The 27,418-nt window shown below is 42.4% G+C and overlaps 1 protein-coding gene across 1 annotated transcript; it reads right to left on the minus strand.

Moving 5' to 3' along the window:
- Positions 1-9,213: 9,213 nt before the first annotated feature.
- Positions 9,214-18,433, minus strand: LOC118360794 (transcriptional repressor scratch 1-like). The gene is made up of 2 exons (XM_035740214.2): positions 17,925-18,433; positions 9,214-14,338 (listed from the first exon to the last, which is right to left on the minus strand). The coding sequence occupies exons 1-2, from the start codon at positions 18,064-18,066 to the stop codon at positions 13,521-13,523; spliced, it is 960 nt and encodes a 319-aa protein (XP_035596107.1). The 5' UTR covers positions 18,067-18,433; the 3' UTR covers positions 9,214-13,520.
- Between the last annotated feature and the right edge of the window lie 8,985 nt (positions 18,434-27,418).

Genomic DNA, 27,418 nt, shown 5'->3' on the forward strand with positions numbered 1-27,418 from the left:
CACAGTGACATGCTTTTAAATTCAGAATGATTCTTACAGTGATGATCAGTTTGTGTTGAACATGCATAAATATACAAACAAACACATATGTGGACCATTCAGCCAAAACAGGAAATAAAGGCGAGGAGTTGGGCTGTGCCTAATTCAAGCAGTGCTTTTTAAAATGTTTTGCCTGAACATTGATTAAAAAAAGTGAAACTCAGATGATTTAAATGCACAAAAATCTTATTTTGACATTACTTCAAAAGAGAAGCATAAGGAAGAGGTAGCCACTCTGCCAAGAGAGAGATGAGCAAACAGATGGGTTTTACATAAACAGCACAAACATCAAGAACACTGAGCTAAAGAGCTTGGCAGTCTCAGCTGATGAAGCAGACCAGGGAGGAATCGAGAGGCTTTAATGAGCAATATACCCACTGTTCTTTGGGGTCTAATAAAATAATGAATAAAAAGTTCATCACATCATAATCAATCCTAATGGCCAGGTGGCTGGATCAGTTGGTGGAGGAAGGAGATGGCAGAAGCCTGTCAGGCACCAGAGAGACATGAGGATGTGTCCCAAATGGCACCCCGTTCCCTATAGTACGCTGCTTTTGACCAGGGTCCATTTCAGACGGTGCCATGATGTGAGGAGGACGTCCACCGAGCCATGACTGTCGTCTCAATCATCTCTCTCAGCATTCAAAGTCTGATCATTTTACAGTCCAGCCGTGACCGGCCAGCCAGCCGCGACCTTGAAACCCATGAGGCGCTGCACAATTGGCCCAGCGTCGTCTGGGATAGAGGAGGATTTGGCCGGCTGGGATGTCCTTGTCCCATCGCACTCTAGTGACTCCTTGTGGAGTCCGGGCACATGAAAGCAGACTTCGGTCGCCAGCTGTACAGCTGTTTCCTCCGACACATTGGTTCCGGCTGGATTCTGATTTAAGCGGGCAGTGTGTCAAGAAACAGTGCGGCTTGGTGGGTCGTGTTTCGGAAGATGCATGGCTCTCGACCTTCGCCTCTCCCGAGTCCGTATGAGAGTTGCAGCGATGGGACAAGACTAACTAACGTACGCTAACCCCATTCCGTACAAATGTGAGCAACTGCGACATTCAAACGAGGCTGCAAAGAAAACAAATGGGACTGTAGCGACTGTGTTGACATCAAAATCTGGGGTGTGAACTGCGTTTCTATTCAAGCGTTCATTGACATGGTAATGGCTCTATAGTATTGGAGAAAAGTTGAAAAAACGGACCCCTCCGACGCTGTATGTTACATCGTGACGTGTCATGGCGTAACGTACAGCACGCATAAAGCAACTAATTCTGTTTTACAGCCTCTCTCCACCAGGTGTAGCACTTCTCTCACCGTTTAAAAACAAGGGACAGGGTAAGAGGGGATACCTAGTCATTTTTTGCATCATCATTGCAAGCTATCATGACCCTCAAAAGCCTCTGTTTACTACTGAAGATCACTTTAGCACCGCCCTAAAAACCCGATTGAAATTCGACACAAACCTTCAAATAGGTATGTAATGACACATTATATAAACTATTTATAGTGTTTTATTTACATTTTAGAGGCTATAAGGTGATAAGTTGGACAGATCGAGTGAAAAAAGCCGTTTCCCCAAACTACATCTCTCCTTCTCACAATCACGCAGTAGGTTTCGCTTCCCCACCCACCATTTTTTTAAATACCCGACGGAGCTCATTGCCTTCTTGAATCATGCAGAGATGGGCATCATGAAGGTCTCGTCATTGATTTTGTTGGAAAGGGGAGAAATTGTGCTTTACAATGGTATTGATATTACAGTTGATCACAGTTGATCTGTGTTTTGGGTGCTAAAATAAGGTAAATTGTGATTTAGTTTACATTACCAATTGGATATCACGAAATTGTGGAGAAAAAGGAGTAATTGGACTCATGGGTGTGTGGTTTGCTTGTATGACAAAGTGGTATTTATCATTCCCAATGTCTCATCTTTCATTACACATAGACTCCTCTCGATTTCCAGCATTTCCCTCACTCGGACAACAAATGTGCAAAAGTACCCCAATTAGCGGGAAGGATGGGGGCCTCTTCTTGTCGAGTGTGGTACTGTAATGATTTTCCTCCTCTTCGTCTGAAGAGGAGAGGCGAGAAGGATCGGAGGACCAATATGCGGCGTGGTAAGTGTCCATGGTTGTTTATTAAACACATAAACTGAACACTCTACACAAAACGATAAAAGTACCGTGAATAACGAAAACCGAAAACAGTACCGTGTGGTGTAAAACACAGACACGGAAACAATCACCCACAAAACAACAGTGAAACCCAGGCTACCTCAGTATGATTCTCACTCAGAGACAACTAACGACACCTGCCTCTGATTGAGAACCATACTAGGCCAAACACAGAAAAACAACCTAGACACACAAAACATAGAATGCCCACCCAACTCACGTCCTGACCCACTAAAACAAACAATTAACACAATAACTAGGGTCAGAATGTGACAGGTACTCAAGTTTATATAGTCTGTCAGTCAAAACCCATAAAGCGCTGCAAACCGGAGAACCTGAGCTCTGACGTCCTGTATAGCATGTTACTGTCCGGCCACAGGGTTCCAATTTAGGTGCTTATCAATGACAAAATCTGCCATTTTCAACCTATATACGGGATGACAGATGGAGAGACATTTTTGCAGTTTTAAAGCTAATTTCCTGCAATTCTACACATTTTTCCATGACTTATGATTAAGAGTGACTAAATCTATGGGGAACCCCTGGAGGTCAGGGCCCCGGGGCACTTGCCCTGTAATTCGACCATGATTACTACAAGTTTAGATAGCTAGCTAGATTAACTTACCAGTCAACATTTTAGCTGACATGGGTTAATTGAGAGACTGTCAGTGACTGACATAAGAGAGACTGTTGATGGACAACCAAATTTCAAAATTAGACCCTGTGTATTCTACTATCCGAATGCTCAACAGTAAGCCCTAAGCGACCGTTTATGTTGCTTCTTCCCAGGGCTGGCCCTGTCCAGGCTGCACATCCAGGGGGAAGTTATGGTGATGTAATGGGATTCCATGGGTCCTCACTTTACTGACACATAATAAAATGACCTGTTTATTGTCATTGTTAAATCTGGCCTGGGACAAAATCTTGTCATGCGGAGCGGAACAGGTGAACCCAAGAGCAGACTCAGACGAGGAGACTGGGATGAGGTAACCAAGGTATTTATTGAAACACGGGGGGGATGATTGAGTGCAGGCCAGGGAAAGCTCGGGCGGGTTGCCGGAAACCGGGTGCAGAGGCTGAGGCTGGAGCGAGAGCTGTTGGGATAGGGTAAGCAGGTGCGGAAGGGAATCCAAGGGAGTGTAGAGTGGGAAATCCAGGACAGAGTAGCAGGACTGACGAGAAGTCGGACCTGAGTCAGAGCGGGCAGAACTGTAGCGGAGAGGAAAACAGGTTCAGGCAAGGGAAAACAGGCACAACAGGAAGAAATGGCTAGAAACATGGACTGATTGGGCATAGATTACGATCTGGCAGTGTGGAAGTGGCAGGACTCAGTATTTGTATAGGTCTTGATTATGGAACAGGTTACAGCTGGTGGGGATCTGCTCTGACTCCAGCACACCTGTCTCTACACACACATAGCACAGGGTGAGTGGTGGCAGGTCAAGGAGACAGGGTGAGCACTAGAGGGCGTGGCAGGAGCAGATGTGACAGTACCCTCTACGGGCGGCACCTGTTGCCAATGCACGGTATAGGCAGGATGGTCATCGATGAGCCGAGGGGGTGAAGGAGCTGCTGCAGGAGACACAGGACTGGAGCAGAAAGGTTTAAATCAGGGACACATGGAAGGTTGGGTGGATCTTAAGAGTCCGGGAGTTTCAGGTGCACAGCAGAGGGGTTAATGACACAATCAATCTCAAAGGGACCAATGAATCAGGGGGGTAAGTTTCTTGGAAACCACTTTCAAAGTCAAGTCATTCGACGAAAGCCATACCCTTTGGCCTGGAGTGTTGACTGGAGCTGAGGCACGGTTAGCTTGGGATTGGGTTCTGGCGGAGGCACAGTGAAGGGCAGCCTGGTCCTCCTCCAGATGGGATGACTACGGCGCATGTGGTCATGGACTAAGGGCACCGCTACCTCGACTTCTTGGGCAGGGAACAGGGGGGAGGTTGATAGCCTAGAGCACACTCGAAGGGTGACATACCTGACGAGGCATTGATGAGGGTGTTGTGGGTATATTCCACCAAGGATAGCTGAGCACTCCAAGAGGAAGGGTTAGCTGAAATCACACAGAGTAGGGCAGTCTGGCCGTTGGTCTGGAGATGATATCCAGAAGTAAACGGCCTATTTCTCAGGACCAGATGCTAGAATATGCATATAATTGACAGCTTAGGATAGAAAACTAGTTTCCAAAACTGTAAAAATATTGTCTGTGAGTATAACAGAACTAATATTGCAGGCGAAAGCCTGAGGGAAATCCAATCAGGAAGTGACTCTTATTTTGAAAGCTCTGTGTTCCTATGCATCCCTATTGACCATTGAAAGGGATCTCAACCAGATTGCTTTTTCTGTGGCTTCCCTAAGGTGTCTACAGCCTTTAGACGTAGTTTCAGGCCTTTATTTTGAAGAATGAGCGTAGACGTCCTCATTGAGTAAGTGGTCAGTTGTTGGCTCTCAGTGTGATTTTTGCGCAAAACAGAGAGGTAGCCATTTTTCCTCCCGGTCTTAGTGAAAAGCCAACTGTCCCGGTTGATATATTATCGAATAGATATTTGAAAAACACCTTGAGGATTGATTATAAAAAATGTTTGCCGTGTTTCTGTCGATATTATGGATATAATTTGGAATCTTTGTCTGTGTTGTCATGACCACTATTTCCGGTGGATTCCTGGGCATAAAGCATCAAACTAACGGAGGTATTTGGATATAAAAAATATCATTATGGAACAAAAGGAACATTTGCTGTCTCACTGGGAGTCTCGTGAGTGAAAACATCCGAAGATCAAAGGTAAACGATTAATTTGATTGCTTTTCTGATTTTCGTGACCAAGTTACCTGCCGCTAGGTGTACATAATGTTTTGTTGGTATATCGATAAACTTACAAACGCTTGTATTGTTTTCGCTGTCAAGCATAATTTCAAAATCTGAGATGACAGGGTGATTAACAAAAGGCTAAGATGTGTTTCGCTATATTTCACTTGTCATTTCATGAATATTAATATTTTCTAGTAAGATTATTTGACCGTTGCGCTATGCTATTTAGTGTAGTTGATGACAATTATCCCGGATCCAGGATGGGTGGTTGCAAGAGGTTATTAATTAATACCAAGTGCTGAACAGAAGGCTTTCCATATCTGGGATGGGGTCCCCTGTTGGAAACAATGTCAGTGGGAATGCCATGCAGCCGAAACACATGGGATACCAGCAGGTCCTAAGTCTCCTTGGAGGATGGAAGCTTGGAGGGGAATGAAGTGAGCCGCTTTGGAAAATCTGTCAATAATGGTGAGGATGACTGAGTTACCGTTAGATGCGGGAAGGCCAGTGACGAAGTCCAGAGCTATGTGTAACCAGGGGCGACTGGGTATAGGAAGAGGGCGAAGTAGACCGGACGTGGGTTTGGTGGAGGTTTTGTTCTGGGCACAGACCGAGCAGGCTGAGACGAACTCCCGGACGTCTCTCCCCATTGTGGGACACCAAAAGCGCTGATGCAGGAAGGTGAAAGTCTGGTTCATGCCAGGGTGACAGGTGAGGTGAGTAGAATGGGCCCACTGAAGAATTTCAGAGCGAACTGAATCTGGAACAAACAGAGCCTTTCTAGGACCGTTACTTGGGTCAGGCTGGTTCTGTTGAGCCTGGCGAATGCGGGACTCGATCTCCCAGGAGACAGCGACAAGGATGCAGGTGGATAGCATAATGGTCTCTGGCTCAGAACCTGTGTTGTCGGCGGGGGAACTGATGGGAGTGGGCGTCAGGCTTGGTATAGGCTTGGTATTCTTAGATCCGGGTCGATAAGTGAGTGTGAAGTTGAATCTTCCAAACAACAAAGCCCACATGGCCTGCCGTGAGTTCAGACATTTGGCGGTCTGGATGTAGGACAGGTATTTGTGGTGCGTCCACACAATGAAGGGAAGAACCAAGACGTCCAACCAGTGACACCACTCAAGAGCCAGCTTCACAGCCAGAAGTTCCCGGGTACCTATGTCGAAATTTCTTTCTGCAGGTGAGAGCTTGCGGGACAAGAAAGCACATGGGGGGACCTTTTGATAAGAGGGGGAACATTGAGACAGAACAGCACCTACACCGGTGTCGGAGGCATCCACCTCGATGACGAACTGGTTCTGGGTCTGTCTGGGTGAGGATCGGAGAGGAAGTGAAGCGGCACTTGAGTTTCCGGAATGCTGCCTCTGCCTCAGGGGACAAGTGGAACGGAGTGGAGGTGGTGGTGACAGGGGCTGCCAAACGGCTGTAGTTACGGATGAAACGTCTGTAAAAATGGTCAAACCCCAGGAAACGCTGCAGCTACTTCAGATTTGAGGGCACAGACCACTGTGACTGCCCTGACCTTGGCAGGTTCCATCCGTAACTGTCCTTGTGCAATAATGTAACCTAGGAAGGACACAGAGGAAGCATGAAACTCACATTTCTCAGCCTTAACAAAAAGCTTATTCTCCAACAGCCATTGGAGAACTTGGTGACGTGTTGCTGGTGAGCCTCAAGGACCTTCAAAATGTTTTGAATGTCACGATACTATTCAGCCCATCTGAAGTCTATGCACGGTCTTAGTGACCCATCTTTTTTCTTGACAAAGAAAACACCAGCCCCTTCCCAGAGAGGAAGAAGGCCTGACATGTACTGCAGCCAGGGAATCCTGGATGTACCCCTCCATAGCCTCTTGCGCAGGGCAAGAGGGGTTTTACAACCGGCTACAGGGGAGAGGAGCTCCAGGCTGGAGGTCAATAGCACAGTCGTATGGCTGCTGAAGTAGCAGAGACAGGGTGTGGTGCTTGCTGAGCACAGGAGTTAGATCGTGATACTCTGGAGGAACTGATGACAGGTCCGGGGATTCTGGAATGGACTGGGCAACAGACAAGGCATGGGGAAGGGCAGAATGTAGACAATTAGTGTGACAAAATGTACTCCAAGCGGTTACCCATCCAGCGGTCCAGTCGATCTGTGGGTTGTGCAGCTTAAAACAAAAATGGCAAAGAATCAGTGGAGAGCGAGGGCAGTCGTTTATGTGGAGACTGATCCTTTCCTGGTGATTCATTTACATTTACATTTACATTTAAGTCATTTAGCAGACGCTCTTATCCAGAGCGACTTACAAATTGGTGCATTCACCTTATGACATCCAGTAGAATAGTCACTTTACAATAGTGCATCTAAATCTTAAAGGGGGGTGAGAAGGATTACTTATCCTATCCTAGGTATTCCTTAAAGAGGTGGGGTGTCAGGTGTCTCCGGAAGGTGGTGATTGACTCCGCTGTCCTGGCGTCGTGAGGGAGTTTGTTCCACCATTGGGGGGCCAGAGCAGCGAACAGTTTTGACTGGGCTGAGCGGGAACTGTACTTCCTCAGTGGTAGGGAGGCGAGCAGGCCAGAGGTGGATGAACGCAGTGCCCTTGTTTGGGTGTAGGGCCTGATAAGAGCCTGATTCCCAGAGAGACGCAGGATGACCGGCACAGTTCTCTCACTGACACTGGCGAGAAGCTGTCCATTGAGAGTGTTGGGAGAGCAAAACAGTGTCAGGCAAGGGAAAACAGGCACAACAGGAACAACCGACTAAAAACATGGACTAATTGAGCAGAGATTACAATCTGGCAGTGTGGAAGTGGCAGGACTGAGTATTTGTAGAGGTCTTGATTATGAAACAAGTTGCAGCTGGTGGGGATCTGCTCTGACTCCAGCACACCTGTCTCCGCCCACACAATCACACACAGAGAGAGAGGAAGAGAGCACTGGGGGAGTGGCGGCAGGTCAATTGACACAGGATGAGCACTAGAGGGCATAGCAGGAGCAGATGTGACACATCTTTGTATGTGTTTGTTGGATTCCCATTACTTTAGAAATCAGGGCTTCTGTCAGTTTTTTGGATGTGTCAATGTTTTCAGTTAAGAACAAATTCTTATTTACAATGACGGCCTAGGAACAGTGGGATAACTGCCTTATTCAGGGGCAGAACAACAGATTTTTACCTTTTCAGCTCGGGATTCGATCTAGCAACCTTTCGGTTACCAGCTCAAGGCTACCTGCCGCCCCTAGATAAATAAATGTTGAATTTAGAAACACTTAGAGCTTGAATTTTTACTGAGAACAGCACATAAAAGCACATAAATATGTAAACAAGTACATAATTTCCTTTCTGAAGTATTGCTAATGAGGGGCTACAGTTTACTGCTGTCGCAGCATACACCTTTACATATGATGCATCGTCCCAGTTGTCCCTTGAGTGGAGAAAGATTCCTCTGAATGAATGTACTACAAAGCATCTGTCCACCTCCCGTTCTCTACCCAGCCCAATGTTCTGTCTGTCTCATTATACTGTTTCATTGCTGCTGTAGGACACTGAAGGACACCACCACCGCCACCAATTCAAGTGTGTATATTCCCTGGAAACCAATCAAGAAAACCCCAGAAAAATAATCCCCATTCTCTGCCATGATTCATTTTTATTTTGTTCCATATTTTTCTCTCTGGCTTTTGAGTCACTGGTGAAGGAGGAGCTCCAGCATAAAATCAATGTTCCATTAAAATGTTATGATCAAGAATGGCTTAATAGCTCTAGAACAGATGCTTTTGCTTTTAATATTACCCTATATTTCGGTAACTCTTACACAGAAATGTATTGCTATCAACAGGGCTTCTATATTGGTCCTGTTTTCTCTGTCACTTGATATGGGCACTAGAATTGAATAATGGTCATATTTCTCATAATAAAAATTAAACAGATTTTGATAGATACTGTATGTTTGTAGCATTGCAGGCCTCTAAATAAATTGGACAAAAATTCTGTTTAACACCAGTGATTTGATGTGGACATGGTGGATCAGTCTGAAATAATTTGTTGAAACAAATGATCTGCCATATCTGTTATTGATATTATAGCGTAATTCAAATGAGTCAGTATTAGAGAAGATGCAGCAATATACAGCTTGTTGAAAGAATACCCATCCAATGAATATTGCTCACAGAGACCTTATCAAGGAAATAAAAACAGAGCTGTAGATGACTTGTGCTATTGTTTTTATTATCTTTATCACCATTATTGTTATCATCATTATTAATTGTAGCAGAATAAAATCAACCAAAACACCCCTCAGAAATCATGGCTTACATTTCTTCACACTTCGCTGAAAATAGTAAAGACAAAAAAAAGAGAGTTTGAAATAAAGTGGTAATACTGAATCATTGTTTTGAGGAACATATGGAAGGTTTCAAGCGACCCATCATATGTTGAAGGCTTTTGTTATGGAAATCATACTTTTTGGCACTTTTCATCATTGCGCAGCCAAGCCGGGCACATCAATAACATTTTAATAAATATTAAAGAATAAGAACATGGACAAATCTCCCAGTCAGAGTGCACAGAGCAGTGGAGTGTTGTTAGTAACCTATGACAGATAGCTTTTAATTAGGACTTTTCCTGATTCACATTCCAACTCACACTGTAGTTGGTACCTGTATTTGTCTTCTTTACAAAAGACAACATAAGCAAAGAGAGCAAACAAGTAAATGTCCACATGCATTGTCATATTATTGCTGTGATATACAGTATATACAAATATATTTACAAAATCGTCAAAGAGGAACAATGTTTTCCCTTCTCAAACTCAGAACAACCGTTTCAGAACAAATTTTCACTTACTTTTCTGCATTTAGTGTTTCTATTCATTTTGGGACAATATGACTGCGTTTACACAGGCAGCCCAATTCTGATATTTCTTCCACAAATTGGTCTTTTGACCAATCACAACAGATATTTTCACATCAGCTCTTTTTCAGAGCTATTGAAAAAAAGATCAGAATTGGGCTGCCTGTTTAAACTCAGCCTATAAGTTTGATTTTGCAATCAAATCCATATCTGTATTGGACATACAGTACAGTTTGGTTGTCATGTTGCTCAGAACAAACATGGATCCCTCCATCAAGTAGGAGGATAAGCTACAAAATAATTTTGGGAAAAAACACCCAGTTCCTTCTGAACTCAAAATACCTGTAGGCTACACAAATATTCCACAAGTTGTTTTGAAGACAGGGATTTTTTTCACAATGAGTCCAGTATGTTCACCAAGCCTATCATGAACCAAGACTACATATTTAGAATGAAAGAGGTTAATATAGAGGCTGGAGTCATTGTATGGGGGAGTGGTAGTGGTACAACAGAAGAGAAGGATGGAACGAAAGCAGGCAGAATCAATTTATTCCCTACAGGTTTTTAAAGGAGAACTCACCATTACTTTGATTGTGTCATCCATTTGGAATATGCAAATAGCTGACAGTGCATTTGTCTGCTGGTGCTCGACCTTCCCCTTGGAGGTCGCTCACCAACTCAATTACTCTCCCTATCTGCAGTCTGTCTGCAAACACCTGTTATCCTCCCACACGCCACAGCCTCTACCAATCCCAGTCGAACCATCTCACACACCACTACACCACACATCTCATCAAAACCAGTTAGAGAGGGAGAGGATGGTGTATTATTATTTTACAACAATAACATCATGTGTCATTATCATGTGTGATTTTGTATAAAGCCTGCTCTTGTCAATTGATGGAAGAACATCAATTTTATTGACACATTAATTATAATGACATATTTTTCATAGATATCATTATCTTGCCGATAGACACCCCATAATTTCAAACCTCTAATCCTAAAAAACACATGGATTCAACATAGAGCAATCTGCCAAACAGATTCATTTTGGAAGCAACTGTGACTGTAAAACAAAATCCCTATCATGACAGATGTCCTAAATGGAAAGCAGTCTGTATCACACTGACTAACACCGGTTGTTTTCAGCCTTCCAACCAAGTGGCAATTTTCTGTTATGGGAAGTGTTGTTTTAATTTCTTGTGCAATTACTGTTTCCTATATATTGTGGGAGGTTTTGGAAAACATTCACATTTTCCTTTAACTTCTAAGGTCTTTTCAGTGCATATTCCCCTTTCACTGTTAAACCAGGCTACATAAACCTTTCCAAAGCTCTCTTAGTGTACATTATAAGGAAAACACTGTCTTACAGATAAATCTGCCAATCTCTTGATTCCCAACTTTTCCCTTTTACAGGGCTTTAATGGCTTGCAGCAAAGCTCTGGCAGGGTAATCGGGAGAGCAATTGCTGTCGACACTGTTTTATAATTACTGCATTGCTATTATTACAGCCTGGCTAATCCACCTGGGAAAAAAGCCTTCCCATTGCCATTATCTCCTCTGGCATGATGATTGGGGCCCCTCAGTCCTCCTTCCAACTAACTCAACCTGTCAGGATTCTGGAATACAGATATGTGAGTTGTGGAAGACAAGCCAGCTGGTAGAATAGAATGTGTATCTGTTTGAAAATAACTGATTCCCCCTATCTTATTCAGAAGGTTGAATAAGGAAGTGTTTGATGTTCTATGTGGAAAATGTTAGATTTCATTGGTTTTCTAATAAAGCATAATAGTAAGGTTTGCTATCTTTGGACAGCATTGCATGACATGATCATCAACCCTTCAAGGGTCAATCTTCAGCCAATATGTGGAGGGAGGCAGTTGGGTGGACTCTACCTTTGGGAAACAACAAGATGGAGGATTTATTAACATTTCTTCTTCATCTGTTTCATTTTATTGCCCTAAATCGACTGCAAACAGGACAGTTTTGATTATTATTATACATGTCAATTGCTGTACCAGTGAAGTTATTATTGCTGTGAAACAAATATAATCTGCATTCATCATTTGTTTGAAGTTATGGCTGATACTAGTCATTGTTCCTCTTTAAAAAACTAAGTCCCATGGACTCTCTACAGTTTCATGCATATACACATTTTCTTTGAAGATCAGCAGCATCTTACAAGGTCAATGGAAAGTCATATTTCAACACGTGAATAGACAAGTACTGTAATGGCATAAATTAATAAATTAATAGATGAATACATTTAGAAACATATGAATAACAAATACATTAATAAATTGACAAATAAATACTTACATAAATAGATCAATAAATACACAATTTACAAGGTAGTAGGATGCTATACATCTAATGGTAGAAAGAGCTTTCAGCAACATATATAAAATAAAATAAAACATTCCTTTGTAACTGAGGGTGCATGTAATGAGCTCATATATTTTCCTTTTTGAGGTAATACCAGTAAAAGAAGAGGGAGAGCACCTCAGAGAGTGTAATGAACATTGCTTATTACGACTGAGGGAAACACCACAGAGTGGCAAAGTTCATGCAAGCCACCGTGGTGGAGGAAGAACAGGGATGGTTTCCAATGCTATAGACAGGTTACTGCACAATGCACATGGCACCTATAACAACCGATCGGTACATTTGGTTGTTATTGTTAAACTGTAGTTACCAGTATGATGAAGAGAGTGTACTTTGAGTGCCGCCGGTGTCTTGTGATTCCACAACCTGTTCAACAGGTCTCCATAAGAACTCAAAACAACTTCTCTGATGGAACTGACAATGACCCTGGTTCATGATCCTATTGTACTCAGCTGATGTAGTTTGCCTTTAGGTTTGTTCAATGAGTTTTGCTGGAAGTTTTCTGAATACCCACAGTTACAAAGATGCTTTGCTTTCAAAAATCAAGGAGGAATTGGCACCAAAATGTATAACAAATTCAGTCGGACAATAGAAAAATAACACCCATTGAATTAAAAACATATGTGTGACAAAAAGGGTACTTTTTAAACTTTAAAATGATTTCCCTTTTATGCAAATACTGTCATAGTACTCATTTTCATAAAAAGTGAATGTTGGCAGTTGCAAAAGAATTAAATTCTTAGCAAATAAAAAGCAGCATAAAAATACAAGAGGTCATTTTTGTCTCTAAAAAACAAAAGAAAACTGTTACAGTCCTTTTTTAGGGTTTTTTCTTCTTCTTCATTTTCCCTGTACTATTTTCTATAAAATATCAGGAATCTAAATAGTATTACTATTGATATCAATATCATTATAGTAATTGATAAAAAAAATCACATGCCAGGCCTCATATATAATTGTGTGAGCGTGTGTGCACATGGGTGTGTGTGTGTTTGTGTGTGAGCTAAAAACTAGAGTATTTATTTGGAGAATTGTTGTTTTGATTGTAAGTATCTGTGGATGATTAGCTACTGTGCGGGGTGGGGGGGATCCAGCATCTTTTGAAATTGTCTTTGCCATAATCATAACAGTTTTCTTCACGTAATCTCAGTGAAAATATTGCTTTCTAAAAAAAGGAAGAAAAAGGCATGGAGGGCAGAGTGAAGGGGGTTATTGGTTGTAGAACCTACAGTATAGGATTCCAAATTCTGCTTCCGTCCTTCTGGTTCCGGCAACTAGTTCTCAGAGCAGGACTCGTCATCATCTTCGTCCCCGGAACCCTTGAAGCAGGCTGATTCATAGTGCTTGTTCAGGTAGGACTTGAGGGCGAAGGTCTTATTGCAGCGCTTGCATCGGTAGTGCTTGAAGGCAGAGTGGGTTTGCATGTGTGCGCGGAGGTTTGAGCGGTCAGCAAAGGCTTTGCCGCAGTGGGCGCAGGCGAACGGTTTCTCCCCGGTGTGCGAGCGCATGTGGCCCTGCAGGAGCCAGGGCCGGCTGAAAGCCTTGTTGCACACGTCACACTTGTGCTTTAGGTTGTGGGTGAGGATGTGCATGGCCAGTGCTGGCATGGACACATACACTTTGTCGCAGGTGGGACACTGGCGCGCCATCTTGCTATCCAGGCTACGGTGTGTCTGTTTGTGCCTGCTGAGATTGGACGAGGTGGCATACGTCTTGCCGCACTCGTTGCAAGTGTGACGGGCTGTCCCGGTGGCTCCTGCCTCCCTCTCCTCTGTGGCATCAGCATTGGAAGCACCAGAACGACCTCCCTTACGGCCATCACCGTCTCCCTTCCGCCGTGAGCGCCCATCGGAGATGAAGAAGGCATCCATGGTGTAGCCCTCGGTCAGGGCCTCCGCCTCGCCACTGTAGAATCCGCTGGCCGTCATGCCGGACTGGGGGCTGTCAGGGTGCTCCAGGTCAGGGTCACAGTACTCCTCACCCCTGCTGCTCACCTGGGTGTACAGAGAGTCAGAGACGGGCAACGCCATCTTGAGCTCCATCTTCGTCTCCCCCTGATATACAGATGGTGTGATGTAATCCTGGATGTAGCCTGTAGAAAACACACAATAATAGTTACATTAAGGCAAAACACACACACACAGACAGTGATAGTGACAGTTAGTCTACAGAGTGTTGTGGTGGTGGATAAGTGCATTGTGACGTGATTATATGATTATCATGGATGGTTGCCTCTTGTAAATGATTAAACAATAGAATACACACATAGAAAACAAATTGCTCCCCAAATCACACAGCATTTACCACAGGACAGCGATGCTGCAGAACACTATCCACATCATTCACCTTTATTACACAGTTACAGCACAGACGAGTGGTGGCTGCTAAATGCAGATAACTACTCATTAAAGACACCTATGAAAGAAGGCCCCTCTTATTACTTGAAGTGGTCTCATTGATTAGTCACCGTTTCTTTCTCCCAGTGACTTGCTCACTCCAAGGTACTGTTTGTCAATCATCTGTGACTGAAGGCCTATATCTTTGTTTTGTTTGCCCAATTAAGCCTGAACATGCTGGGCCCAACAGGCAGAACACACTGTCTATGGTCTGGGGTGACTGTCCAGGGGACTACAGTATTTGGGGATGATAAATCATCAGGAGAAGCCATTAAAACTGAAAAACACTTTTTTTAAATTCTAGAAAGCACTTGAATTGTTTTTGGAGTTCTTTATTCTTTCTAGTAGCTTGGATACCACCCTAAATATTAATTTCTCTCAAAAGAGTAGCACTTCCAGGATATTTCCAATTTGTCTCACTGGATTATTGACTGATGTTATACTACATTTTATTGTCTAGGCAATCTGTAATGTTGTGAGGCAGCCAAGTGGAGCTAAAAGGTTTCCTGGCATGCAGTTGTAAAGAGCTAAACAACACTGAATATTTACCAACATTAGCCCAGTACATCTACACATGTTCCACTTTAACAGCTTACTAACATGTGGGACAAACATATGATTCCAATTCTAATATGTGTTGTGAATCCTGAAGAAGAAGAAAAGGCAGATTCCTATGCACTGTGTGCAGCAAGTGGTGGAAATTAACTATTGACTGGTTTTTAATGAAATTCAAAGTTTCTTGCTGATCAATAGGCCTTCATCTGTAAAATAGTATAGCTGTTGGAACACACTGCGTGTGGGGAAATAAGACAGAAATAATGCAGGGCAAGGAGTAAAGTGACTGGAGAAGACTATACAACGATAGCCTACTGAACATGGTTCAGTGATGGAAAGGTTAAGCTGAAACGTGATACACAGGATTACCAGCAGAACAAAGTGGCTATAGTGTTAAGCTTGCTGAAGTGCCTTTAGGAATCAGGTCATTAGAAAATCAATTTTTAAGTGCTCTCTTAGAATGCTGTCTCCATTCCCAAGGGTTCCCACTCAGAGACCATTCCTTGTCAAAGACATTACCATAATACTGTAGGACTGGGAGACTGGGATCTTATTGGAAGGCAAGGGTGCTATTTGATCAAAAGCACCACCCCTGTGTTGACTAGCCTTTATAGCTAACAACTCATGATATATCTTCCTCTCCTGATATAACTTCTGAATGTAATGGTAATTCTTACTTCATAGGCTATTTCAAGTCTAATAGCACCCCCTTGTTTCTTTTTCTTTGAACATTGAATATACAGTACCGTAAAGAGAGCACAGGAAAACAGCCAAACATACTGTATACAGCAACAGATTGTTATTGAAACATATGGACATCTTGATTTTTATTCCCCTGATTCATTACACATGTGTAATAGGTTTTAATTACTTAAGGTCAGACAGAGTTCATTATTTGTGGCTGAACTAGTGCTGTATTAACCTTTGCTGTTTAGCGACTCATTCCTCTAATGCAAAGCGAGCATGTTATTAATGGACTCCCTCTCCCACCCTCCTTTGTTGTTCAACAGACACTTCAAGTCAAATGTCTCCACAATGGGGAAAGCGCTGACGCCAGGCATTTCAACAATGTTGGGATTTCTTTGGGATTTCATTGAAAAGACAAGAAGGGTTATTTTGTCTGCATACAATGGTAATCGTTGGTACTAATGGAGTAATCCATAATATATATTTATTTTTTCCCATCAAAATGCATATTTCTTTCTCAACAGAAGTGGAGTAGTTTTTACCAATGACAGAACAGTAGAGACTGAGACTAACAGCTTTATTAACGATTGAAATTTCAACCACATGATTTATTCAAAGAAGTAATATTTTTTTTGCAATGAATCTGGTTCCATAACTTTATCGTAACCGTTTGCATTTGTATTTATAAAATGTAAATAAAAAGAAGTTCATTTACACTCATACTCTATCATAAAAAAATATATATTTAGTGAAACTGATCATTCACTGCAGACAAAAATTGTTAAGAACAACTGCACTGTTCAAACATGTACTTTTGTTCTCAGTTGCTGCTGCTCCTAATCTAAAATCACTGGATAATAGTATTATGTGATGTGGTTGGATAACGAGTGAGCATTTTATGTTCACAGGTGGATCTGAACTGTAAAACTATCTGCTTATTGCCAAGACAAAATAACAAAGAGAGACAGACAGACATCTGGCATCCTAAATATGGCCACAAAATGGGAGCGAGCTTAAACCTGCCTGACTGAAAGTGAAGGACGTCTCTCTCTAGCTCTGACTGGACTGGGGCTTAGCATGCTGCCTAGTCCTAATGTTGCCCACTGTGCCGCTATGGGCCCTTTCCTCTGTTTACTGTATACCCCTAGTCACGTGGCCCCACGTCAATGCTGCCCGAAGCATTTTTTACTCCTTTTTCTCCTTCTTTCTCTCCTTCTCGCTCCCCCTCTACCCCAGCTAACCCCCCTCGACCGGCAGTACTGTACATTACGTTGATATCTCTTGTGACGGCGATAGGCCTGCATGGATGAAACTCCACCCCTGCTAGTTTTCAAACGCCCGGAAGGAGGAGAAAGATGCAGCGGAGGGATGGGGGTGGGGAGACTGTGCATGCATGCTCCGGTTGGGTGGGAGGGGAGGCGGGCAGAGGGGGGCGAGGACTGTGATGGAAACTCAAGGACAATAACAGCTAAGGACAAATGTATCATCCAGCACTTATCTTTCATTTTCATATATTTGTCAGATTGCACAAAGACTGGAGAGTGACAGCCTGCATATTTCAGGCACACCGTAATTTGTGCACGCAATACAAATTCAGAGATGCACATCTACAGGCGAGAAGCACGTTTTGCTCCACCATTTGCATAAGCTGATCCTCTGCTGTGACCTGAATTGTGTCTTCCTCTCATCAGAGTCAAAAGACAAAAGTCTGGGAGCACGATGGGGGTGGGCTGGTGGTGCTGGGGAGAATTATTTGGGATACGGGAGCAAAATCTGATGGCTCTATGTAACATATGTTATTAATTCCCAGACAACATGCAGACAACAGGCATCTCAAGTGCTGAAGAACCACTTACAAATACAGAATCAAAAGATAATTCCAACTGTGTTTACTGTATAGATGTCATGGGGCATTCTTATTCTGGAATCAACAACTAAACCAAAGAGAGCAGTGGTGCTACAGTAGCACACCCTAGACAACGGCAGGCAGAACATGTGTGTGCTGTGTGCTGTGTGCTGTGCAGAGGCATGCAAACTCACCATTCTCACTGAGACGAACGCCCAAGCTGGTCACAGAGTCAGTGATGGAGCGTGTGAAAGGAGTGAACGAGTCGTCCAGGTGGTGATGGTGATTAGAGAAATCATCAAGCTTGATTTTCTTCACCAAAAACGAACGGGGCATGTTTCAAAGAATAAAAAACACACAGAACTGAGAATCACACATGAAGAGAAAAGATAATACCCCCCCAAAAAATCAGCAAACAGGCAGAGCTGGAGCCGGCTGTCAGTAGAAGTAATCCTTGTGTTAAAGGAAAATGCAACCTCTAAAAGACATAATAGAAGGAATGAAAATGGAAATCAGTGGAGAACAAGTCAGATGACAATGCTGTGTGTTTCTCTATGGCACCCCCAGCTTTCCAAAAAATACAATTAAAATATTTGGTTCAGCACTGGATAGCTCCTGTGATGCAGCAGGCTTAAAGGACCAGAGAGAAAGAGAAGAGAGAGAGAAAGAGAGACAGAGAGAGAGCGTGGAGGAGGGAGGAGAGAGTGAGAGTGAGAGCGAGAGAGAGACTGTCAGACTAGCTGAGATCAGCTCTCTCTCCAGCCTTTATATGGGGCACAGGCAGTGGAAGATCAGGTGGTGCTGCGAAATGGAGCTGCTTAGCTTTAATCCATCAAATGTCCCCGGGGATACACATCAAATTACCACTGAACCGTCTGTGCATTCGTTCGCACACAGACAGAGGAGAAAGAACACACCCATCCCCCCCCCCAACACACACATACACACTGCCCCCACTACTACCACTGCCCCTCTCCCCTCCCTCCCTCCCCCACTCTTTCACTCCCACTTATGCTCCATGCTCAAAGAAGGAGTACAAGAGGTGGATTGAGACAATGGAGACGTGGAGGAGAGCACATTTAGTGTCCTGTCGCCTATTGTTTTCAGATGAAGTGGCACAGTTGATGTTTTCCTTGTTACAGGAACTGCCTTGCTCCTCATCATCCTGTCCTCTCTGTTACCTCAGACTACCCCTCACTATTCAAAACTCTCCCTGGCTGGGACAAAAGCAGACATATCTTACTATACTAAACACACTGCACACACACATACAGTTGTAGGATCTTAATTTGAGCCAGTTTGCTATAGCATGAAAATAATTCTGAAGCAACAGGAAATGTGAATTATTATGTATATCAAGTCTGAAATTTCAGTGGAAATTACAAACCTCAGAAGCCTTTTTAAACCACAAATACACTACAAGGCCTCTTGCAACAGGATTATTAATATTAAGATCCTACATCTATACTGTACAATTCCACAATTAAAATATTTTTCTATGATTCTCTATGAGAAAATGATTGAATTGAAAATGGAATTTGAGTTTACTTCCTGAATTGGCAGAAATTAAATGGAATTGACCCCAACCCTGACACATACACACTGTAGAGTTTCATAACAGGGATTTCAGCACTGTTTATCTGCTTATCCATGGACGCAATAGGAGCGTTTTGGCAAACTCTCTAGCATCTCCCTGACGGTGTGGCACAGATGTGTCCTGCTATGCAGGAAAATTAATTGCCTGTTAAATTAATTACATATTTTTGATTAGAATTAAATGTAAAATTAGACTCACATTTGCTAATTAGTCAAATCATTTCTAGATTGATTTGGGTTGATAACATTAAAGCATAGCAGGCAGCAAATGCTCCAATGTCTACATATTCTGTAATATTTGTTATTTAGAAATATTGAACAGATGTACATGTCAGAATTCTGCCAGAAGGTGTCAATGTATCTGACAAATACACATCGGAGACTGTAGGAATCTTACATAACAAGACTTGATTGCTGACTTGTAGGACACTGAGATGTAGTTTACTGTATGTCAGTCAGGCCTATGAACTCTCATCATTCTCAATAATCAATCAGGAAAACCATGGACAACAATGCTGTGGTATTGCTGGATTATACAGCAAAAAAAATGTGTCATGCTGCGGTGGTACAGTAGCAAGGCTACGGATGAATTTCATACTAAATTGACAGTCATAAATTGCAAGTGACAATTTTACAAGGGTGCTGCTGCGTGCTTCAACAATTTGGACATGCTCTAAGAAACTTCTTTACAGACAAGTTCGGTTATCTAGTCTAGAAAGGATCAGAAATGGAGAAAGATGGAGAAAACACTGTGCATCATGCTATTAATGATTTCCTAAAGGTTTTTTAAAGTGAACTTTGTTTTGTTTTGTTTTGTATACCCGTCCTCTAATTTGACTCTGCAGTCTGAACTGAGCTCAACCTAGGGCAGAGGACCTCCTCATCCTTCTGCTTTCTGTATAGTGCAGTGGAGCACAACCAGGTCACACCTCTCTGCTTCAGACATGGCACGCAGACATTAATATTTCAAAAATATAAAGATGACACTCAGAACAAACATGGAGGCACAGATAGAAACTCAACTTGGTGGAGGAAGGAAACCATCATTGAGAAATAAGCATCCTCAGCACCTACTGTGTCACTCCCAGTGCTATTGCCCTACATTTAAGTGGTTTTACAGTGTTATATTTGTTTTATTCACATGGTTGTGGGGTAACTTTTTTTGTCTTAGCATTTGCGTAATTGACTAAATATTTTGACAAAATACACAGTATTCAACCCATAGTAATTCTACAATTTACTGTGTTCCATTTAATTATATGATCCAACAATTCACTATTCCACAGACTTGATGAATCCACATACGTGATTAATTAATTATCCTGATTTGAGACCAACAAGTGATAGTTACAGGTGACAAGTTACAGGTTGCCCCTCCCTCACCCCTCTCCCCTGCCCCCTCAGACTCACTCTGACATCTGGTCACTGCCTTGGGACGGGTGTTGCCATGGTGACATCCCCTCTGGGCTAGCGGGAGTAGGATGGCTCTACCCTCCCTGGTAGTAGGGGCAGGGGCTTGGGCTGTATCTACCGTCTGGTCATTAACATACTGTACGGCCTCAGAGGGCTGTGGAAAGTTGGCCAGCTGAATGGAGGTAAATGTTTTGGGTTTCTTATTCTTTGAGGAAATTCCTCCGCTAGGGATGCTGTGCAAACTACGTAAGGCCGTTCCGCAGGTTCCAACACCTCTATTTCTACTGCCTCAATTTACAAACATGTTATGCAATTAAATCACTTAATTTACATTCAAGCTAATTCATCTTGGTAATTTCTGTAGAAATGTATGTTGAAAATATATCTCTTAATTTATCTGAAACCGCTATTAATTTGTAAAGGTAGTGGTGCCTAATGAGTCCAGGACACAGCCCATAGCGCCACTTATGATGCTACCATGAGTGTTTGGAGCAAGGTAGTGAGTCCATTAGGCACAGCCATTTATAATTCACCTCTATTTTCCTTACTGGGTTAGTGGTGCAACAAGCCATTCTCCCCTCATACTGTTTTATTATATTGGCTCTGTCATGTACTGTATCACATTGTTTTATAATAAACATTCTATACTGTACAGTACAATCACTACAGATGTAGGATCTTAATTTCAGACAGTTTGTTACAGCAGGAAAATAATCCTGCCAAATAGGAAATGTGAATTATTATGTGGATAATTATAATTTATGGACATTTTTTGTAGGGGTTGCAACATTTTTTATTAGGGAAAATCAAGGCTGACATTTTAAAGTGGAATTTACAAATTTTAGAAGCCTTTTTAAACTTATACACTACAAGTTTGCATTTCCTGCAGTGCAGGAAACTTCACTCATGTGGTGAAGGAGAGTCGGACCAAACTGCAGAGTGTATATCGCGATCCATGTTTAATCACACAACATAACACGAATCCAAAACACAAACTCTACAAAACAATAAACGTAGTGAAAACCAAAACAGCCTTAACTGGTGCAAACTAACACAGACTAAGGACATCAAGACACTCAGGACAATCACCCACGACAAACTCAAAGAATATGGCTGCCTAAATATGGTTCCCAATCAGAGACAACAATAAGCACCTGCCTCTGATTGAGAACCACTCCAGACAGCCATAGACTTTGCTAGATAACCCCACTAGCTACAATCCCAAATACATACACACCAAAACCCCAAGACAAAACACACCACAATACAAAAACTCCATGCCACACCCTGGCCTGACCCAATACATGAAGAAAACACAAAATACTTAGACCAGGGCGTGACAGTATGGGACAAGTTGGATCAGAATTACAGTTTATCCAACAAAATCACACACAGAGAGAATGATGAATGATGTTGTCTCAGGTGGTGTGAAAATAAATAAATAAAACCAAACTACAACAAACAAATAAATAAATAATTGTTATATATAACGCTCTCCAATGCCATACAAACCCTTTCATCTGCTGTCAACAGAAACTGATCAGCCCTAGCACAGAGATGAAGGTTGAGGAGACAATATTTCTTACTTTATTGAGGACTCCCGGCTCAACATTAAAGGAGTGAATGAGCTTTAACAGCTTCCACTGCCACTGTATATCAAATGCAAGTTGGCAGATAGTTCACTACATCACTCATGCCCTATTTGGCTTGTGTCTGCCTGTTGTGTGTGTGTCTCGGTGCGTGTGCTCGATTTTGTTGTCCACAGGCAACTAACTGTACAATAAGTGGGGCAATTAAGTGAGAAAGGCAGAAAGAAGCTAATATGTTCGTATCTCTCTTTGACGGATTAGATAATTTATGCTAATAACATCTCCACCAGCTCCAGTCTGCCTAAAGATGATAGCAGACCCATCGTTCTCCCTCTGAAAAATCCTTTTCATACTGTTTCTCAACAAATTGCAAGAAGACAGCTGCATGGAAATGAATGAATATCTCTCAGACAGAGCACAGACAGAATTGTCTGTTCCTCACCTATCAATATACAATGGTAACTCTTACTTACACTCACTCATACTGTGAGCCCCTTTTGTAGTTTGGAAAGGAAGGAGTACTTAATGGATGTATAAACATGAATAACAACACATACCCAGTGATATTTTGAAGATCAGAAACATTTTGGAAATAAATTATACAACAAACACAATTCTACATAGCCCAAGGTGTGATCAAACTTAGATGGAAAGCAATTGTTTTGCAGTGGAAAAAATCTCCACCTCCATCCTATTGTCTCTGAGAAATTGCTCCTCATCAAATCAAATCAAATAATATAGCCTGATGCATGCTTACAACCTAGCTGCATGCTTACAACCTAGCTACATGCTTACAACCTAGCTGCATGCTTACAACCTAGCTACATGCTTACAACCTAGCTGCATTCTTACAACCTAGCTGCATGCTTACAAACTAGCTGCATGCTTACAACCTAGCTGCATGCTTACAAACTAGCTACATGCTTACAACCTAGCTGCATGCTTACAACCTAGCTACATGCTTACAACCTAGCTGCATGCTTACAACCTAGCTGCATGCTTACAACCTATTTCTCCCTCTTCCTCTCTTTCTTCTGCTCTCTCTCTCCCTCCCCACTCTCGCTCTTTCTCTCCCCCTCTCCCCCTCTCACTCTCTCCCTCTCTACCCCCCCTCTCTCTCCCTCCTCCCCTCTCTATCCCCCCATCCCCCCTTCTCTCTCCCTCCCCCTCTCCTCCTGTCTCTCACCCCACACTCACAGTCTGTTCTTTTACCTCAACAGCCTCTATCAGAGAGAACACAACCCAGGAACATATGAGAATATTAAATATGATGAAAGACTGATGTTTCTTAATACCATTCAAGCTGAAACTCAGTACACAGTTCTAGTGGGATAAATTCCTTTATCGTATTGTGGATGAGGAGGGAATAACTGGCCTTGCAGAGCAGGGTTCTTCCATGATGGCATATCAATAAATAACACTGGTGACAGTAGGACCAATAAAGAATATGCAATCTCCAACATATGGGAGGTAGCTTGCTGCCCACAACCACGCACAGTAAGGAACTCTGTTATTGTCATCCACTGAGACAAATGTGCTATTAACTTCCAAGGACAAGGTAACTTTATTGTCTTAAAGAGTACTGGGGAAAGAGAATGGAAAGCGTGATGAAAAACTAATTTTCTTAATGTCATCTTTTCAAAGAGCTGTAATTGTGAATGGAGAGATGCTTGGATTGGACTTAATATAATAGATCTGATTGTTCGTCTCCATCCCAAATAAGTCACTATTATTCATAAACATTTCCTTAAAGACAAACCTAATTAACCCAGAACTTTCCAAAGGAATGATGCAGAAGCACCCTGGTGCCATTAAAAACATCTAAAGATCTAAATTTGTATTCTGCTTCCCTTTCTATAGTGATAATTAAATATGAATTATAATAGTCATCATTGCACCTTGCTCTAAGTTATCTCTAAATGATTGTTCCAGTAATCTTACTCTAAATTAATTGGGTTAATTAATCATGAACAGTCCCTCCCCCACTTCCCCTCCTTCATCCCCAAAAAGGCATTTCATATTATGTTCCATGGAAACGGTCATACCACTGGATAATAGACTGTCACTTTCAATTTGTACCCCAACCCCAAAATAGGAGCAACTGCATTAATGTGATGCTATCAGTCTGATTGAAATTAGACAACAAATGAGAATATTTGCATATAACCAGCATGGAAGAAGTGGATTGGCCCAATAGACTAAACACAGACCCCTAAATGTTTATTGTGTCGTCCCCAAAAAGTGTTAATTCCAGTTGCTCATTTGTCTGTGTGAGCAACACCTGTTTGCTTTAGGAGATTAACAAAGACACGTGGTCCTTGTTGCTAAAAACGGAGCCCTTTCATGAATAAAATGAAGGAATCTGCAACCAAGCAAAAAAAAATCATTGGGCAACATTGAAGCAGGCGTCTTTTTTCTCCTCTTATGTGTTTCCCTTCCCACCTGCTTGTCAGAAAGGTGAGGATCAATTTCCCAAGGATTAGGCGGCCTGTGGAAAATGATTGCTTTTTCTAATACTTAGCAAAAAACATGATATTTCCTGTGGTCTTTGTTACTCTCAACATTTTCTCAAATGAGCAAAACACAGACGAGCAGTATTGATGCCTTTGCGAACTTCACCTTGGGACCAGTCGTCATTTGCATATATATTGAGAGCATACGTTTTTGGTTTATAATAGTCACCATTCTGGGGTAGGGGTGGAAGGTGGGGGCGGGTGGCAGGCATTCGGTTATGAGGCCCCCCACTGGGCACAGAAGTCATTTCAATGTCTAGTTTTGATTTACATTTGGTTGAGTTGTCAACTAACGTGAATTCAATGTGAATTTTTACATTTTTATGTCAACATGTCATTTGATTTAGGATAAAATCTGTGTGAAAAAAAGACGAAATTCCGTTAAATTTATGTTTTTTTATTGATTTTTTATATCCAATCAGTTTTCCATGTTGATTCAACATCATCACATATAATTGTTTGATGAAATAACACGGAAACAATGTTGATCCAACCAGTTTTTGCCTAGTGTGCTTGTCCTCAAACAAAACTGCGAGATAGGCAGGCGATAATAACGGTGCTAGGAAATCCTGACACACTCTGGTGTTGCTCTTTTGCTGCACACTCTCTTCAATCCCAACAGATAGGCTAAGCAGAGCTCTGTATATAATGATGAGGTGCTTCCCAACAGGCACACACTGGTTGAATCAACGTTGTTTCCACGTCGTTTTCATTCAATTACGTTGAACCAACGTGGAATCGATGTTAAATTGTCGTCTGTGCCTAGTGGTTTGTGCCTCCGCCTTAACAATGGGATTCGTTGTCCACAGAGCGGAACGGCGGTTGCTATTTGAATATATTTTTGAATATTTAATGAGGGGTTTTGACTTGTATTCAATGGAGAGAGAGTGAGATGCTAGCCTCATGAATATGCATAGTTTGTCTCAAATTTCAACAGGGACAACTCCGATATAAATGTTTTTTTCTCAACTTGCCAGGATGTCACGTGAATCACACTTATATCAATATACTCGTAACAACCTACGCATTATGAAACTTCTATTAGATCAAATAAGCCTAACGTATCAAAATAGCAATTCATTTTCATCTTGACTAAATTTGACACTCATTCTCGCCCATAAAAATACTCCTCACTTGCTTAAAAAGTAATGATCTGCTTAACATAAATTTGTGGGATTTTGTTTTGGTACTATGCTGTTTAGCCCTACTATACTTTACGTTTTGTTTGTATTTGTTGTTTTTTCGGTGTTCTCTGAATAAAGTAAGATGTACCTACCACGCTGCACCTTGGTCCGATCCTTCCATCGACGAACGTAACACCTATGTTAAAAGTGTTTTAAAAAGTATGAAATGTTTCTTAGGTATTTCGTCTGTGTTAAAAGATGCTTAGAATGTTTAAAATACCAAAAAGCGATTGTGATTGTGTTGAATTGTGATTGGAAAATAGAGATAAACATGGTTTTAAAAAGGTAGTGGCAATACTGTATTTCATTCAGTACAGAAATGTGTAGGCTTAACTTACCCTGTCCCATGGCTGAACTTACCCTGCCCCATGGCTGAACCTACCCTGTCCCATGGCTGAACTTACCCTGTCCCATGGCTGAACCTACCCTGTCCCATGGCTGAACTTACCCTGTCCCATGGCTGAACTTACCCTGCCCCATGGCTGAACCTACCCTGTCCCATGGCTGAACTTACCCTGTCCCATGGCTGAACTTACCCTGTCCCATGGCTGAACTTACCCTGTCCCACGGCTGAACTTAGCCTGTCCCATGGCTGAACCTACACTGTCCCATGGCTGAACTTACCCTGTCCCATGGCTGAACTTACCCTGTCCCATGGCTGAACTTACCCTGTCCCATGGCTGAACTTACCCTGTCCCATGGCTGAACCTACACTGTCCCATGGCTGAACTTACCCTGTCCCATGGCTGAACTTACCCTGTCCCATGGCTGAACTTACCCTGTCCCATGGCTGAACTTACCCTGTCCCATGGCTGAACTTACCCTGTCCCATGGCTGAACCTACCCTGTCCCATGGCTGAACTTACCCTGTCCCATGGCTGAACTTACCCTGTCCCATGACTGAACTTACCCTGTCCCATGGCTGAACTTACCCTGTCCCATGGCTGAACCTACACTGTCCCATGGCTGAACCTACCCTGTCCCATGGCTGAACTTACCCTGTCCCATGGCTGAACTTACCCTGTCCCATGGCTGAACTTACCCCATTCCCAGTGTAAGTTGTGTCAAGAGACCACTTTTTATGTCAAGCTTTGTTTTCAAAACTGTAATGTTTATGTGAATTCTGATTATTTACAGGGATACAGAACATCCTGAAATACAGGTATATGTAGATATATTTGTTAGGAAGAAAACGATATTTCCCTTGATGGAGTGATGCTGAATATAAAACAACTTACACCACTCTCCCCTATCCCTGAAAGGGTAGATTTGGCCAGAAAATATATTTATAGTTATATTCATGAAACCACATTGCATTAAAAGTCATACCATTGTGTGATGTATATTCATGGTTTATTTGTGTACCTGTAGACTACTGTACATAACATTATAC

This window comes from Oncorhynchus keta, chromosome 28 (genome assembly GCF_023373465.1).
Source record: "Oncorhynchus keta strain PuntledgeMale-10-30-2019 chromosome 28, Oket_V2, whole genome shotgun sequence".
In the NCBI taxonomy this organism is placed as follows: Eukaryota; Metazoa; Chordata; class Actinopteri; order Salmoniformes; family Salmonidae; genus Oncorhynchus; species Oncorhynchus keta.

What these genes read in the sequence shown, in the direction of transcription:
- LOC118360794 (XM_035740214.2), bottom strand. Translation starts at nt 18,066, where the DNA reads ATGCCCCGTTCGTTTTTGGTGAAGAAAATCAAGCTTGATGATTTCTCT. An exon ending in CGTTCGTCTCAGTGAGAATG is followed by an intron (nt 14,339 to 17,924) that starts GTGAGTTTGCAT and finishes TGTTTTCTACAG; the next exon opens with GCTACATCCAGGATTACATC.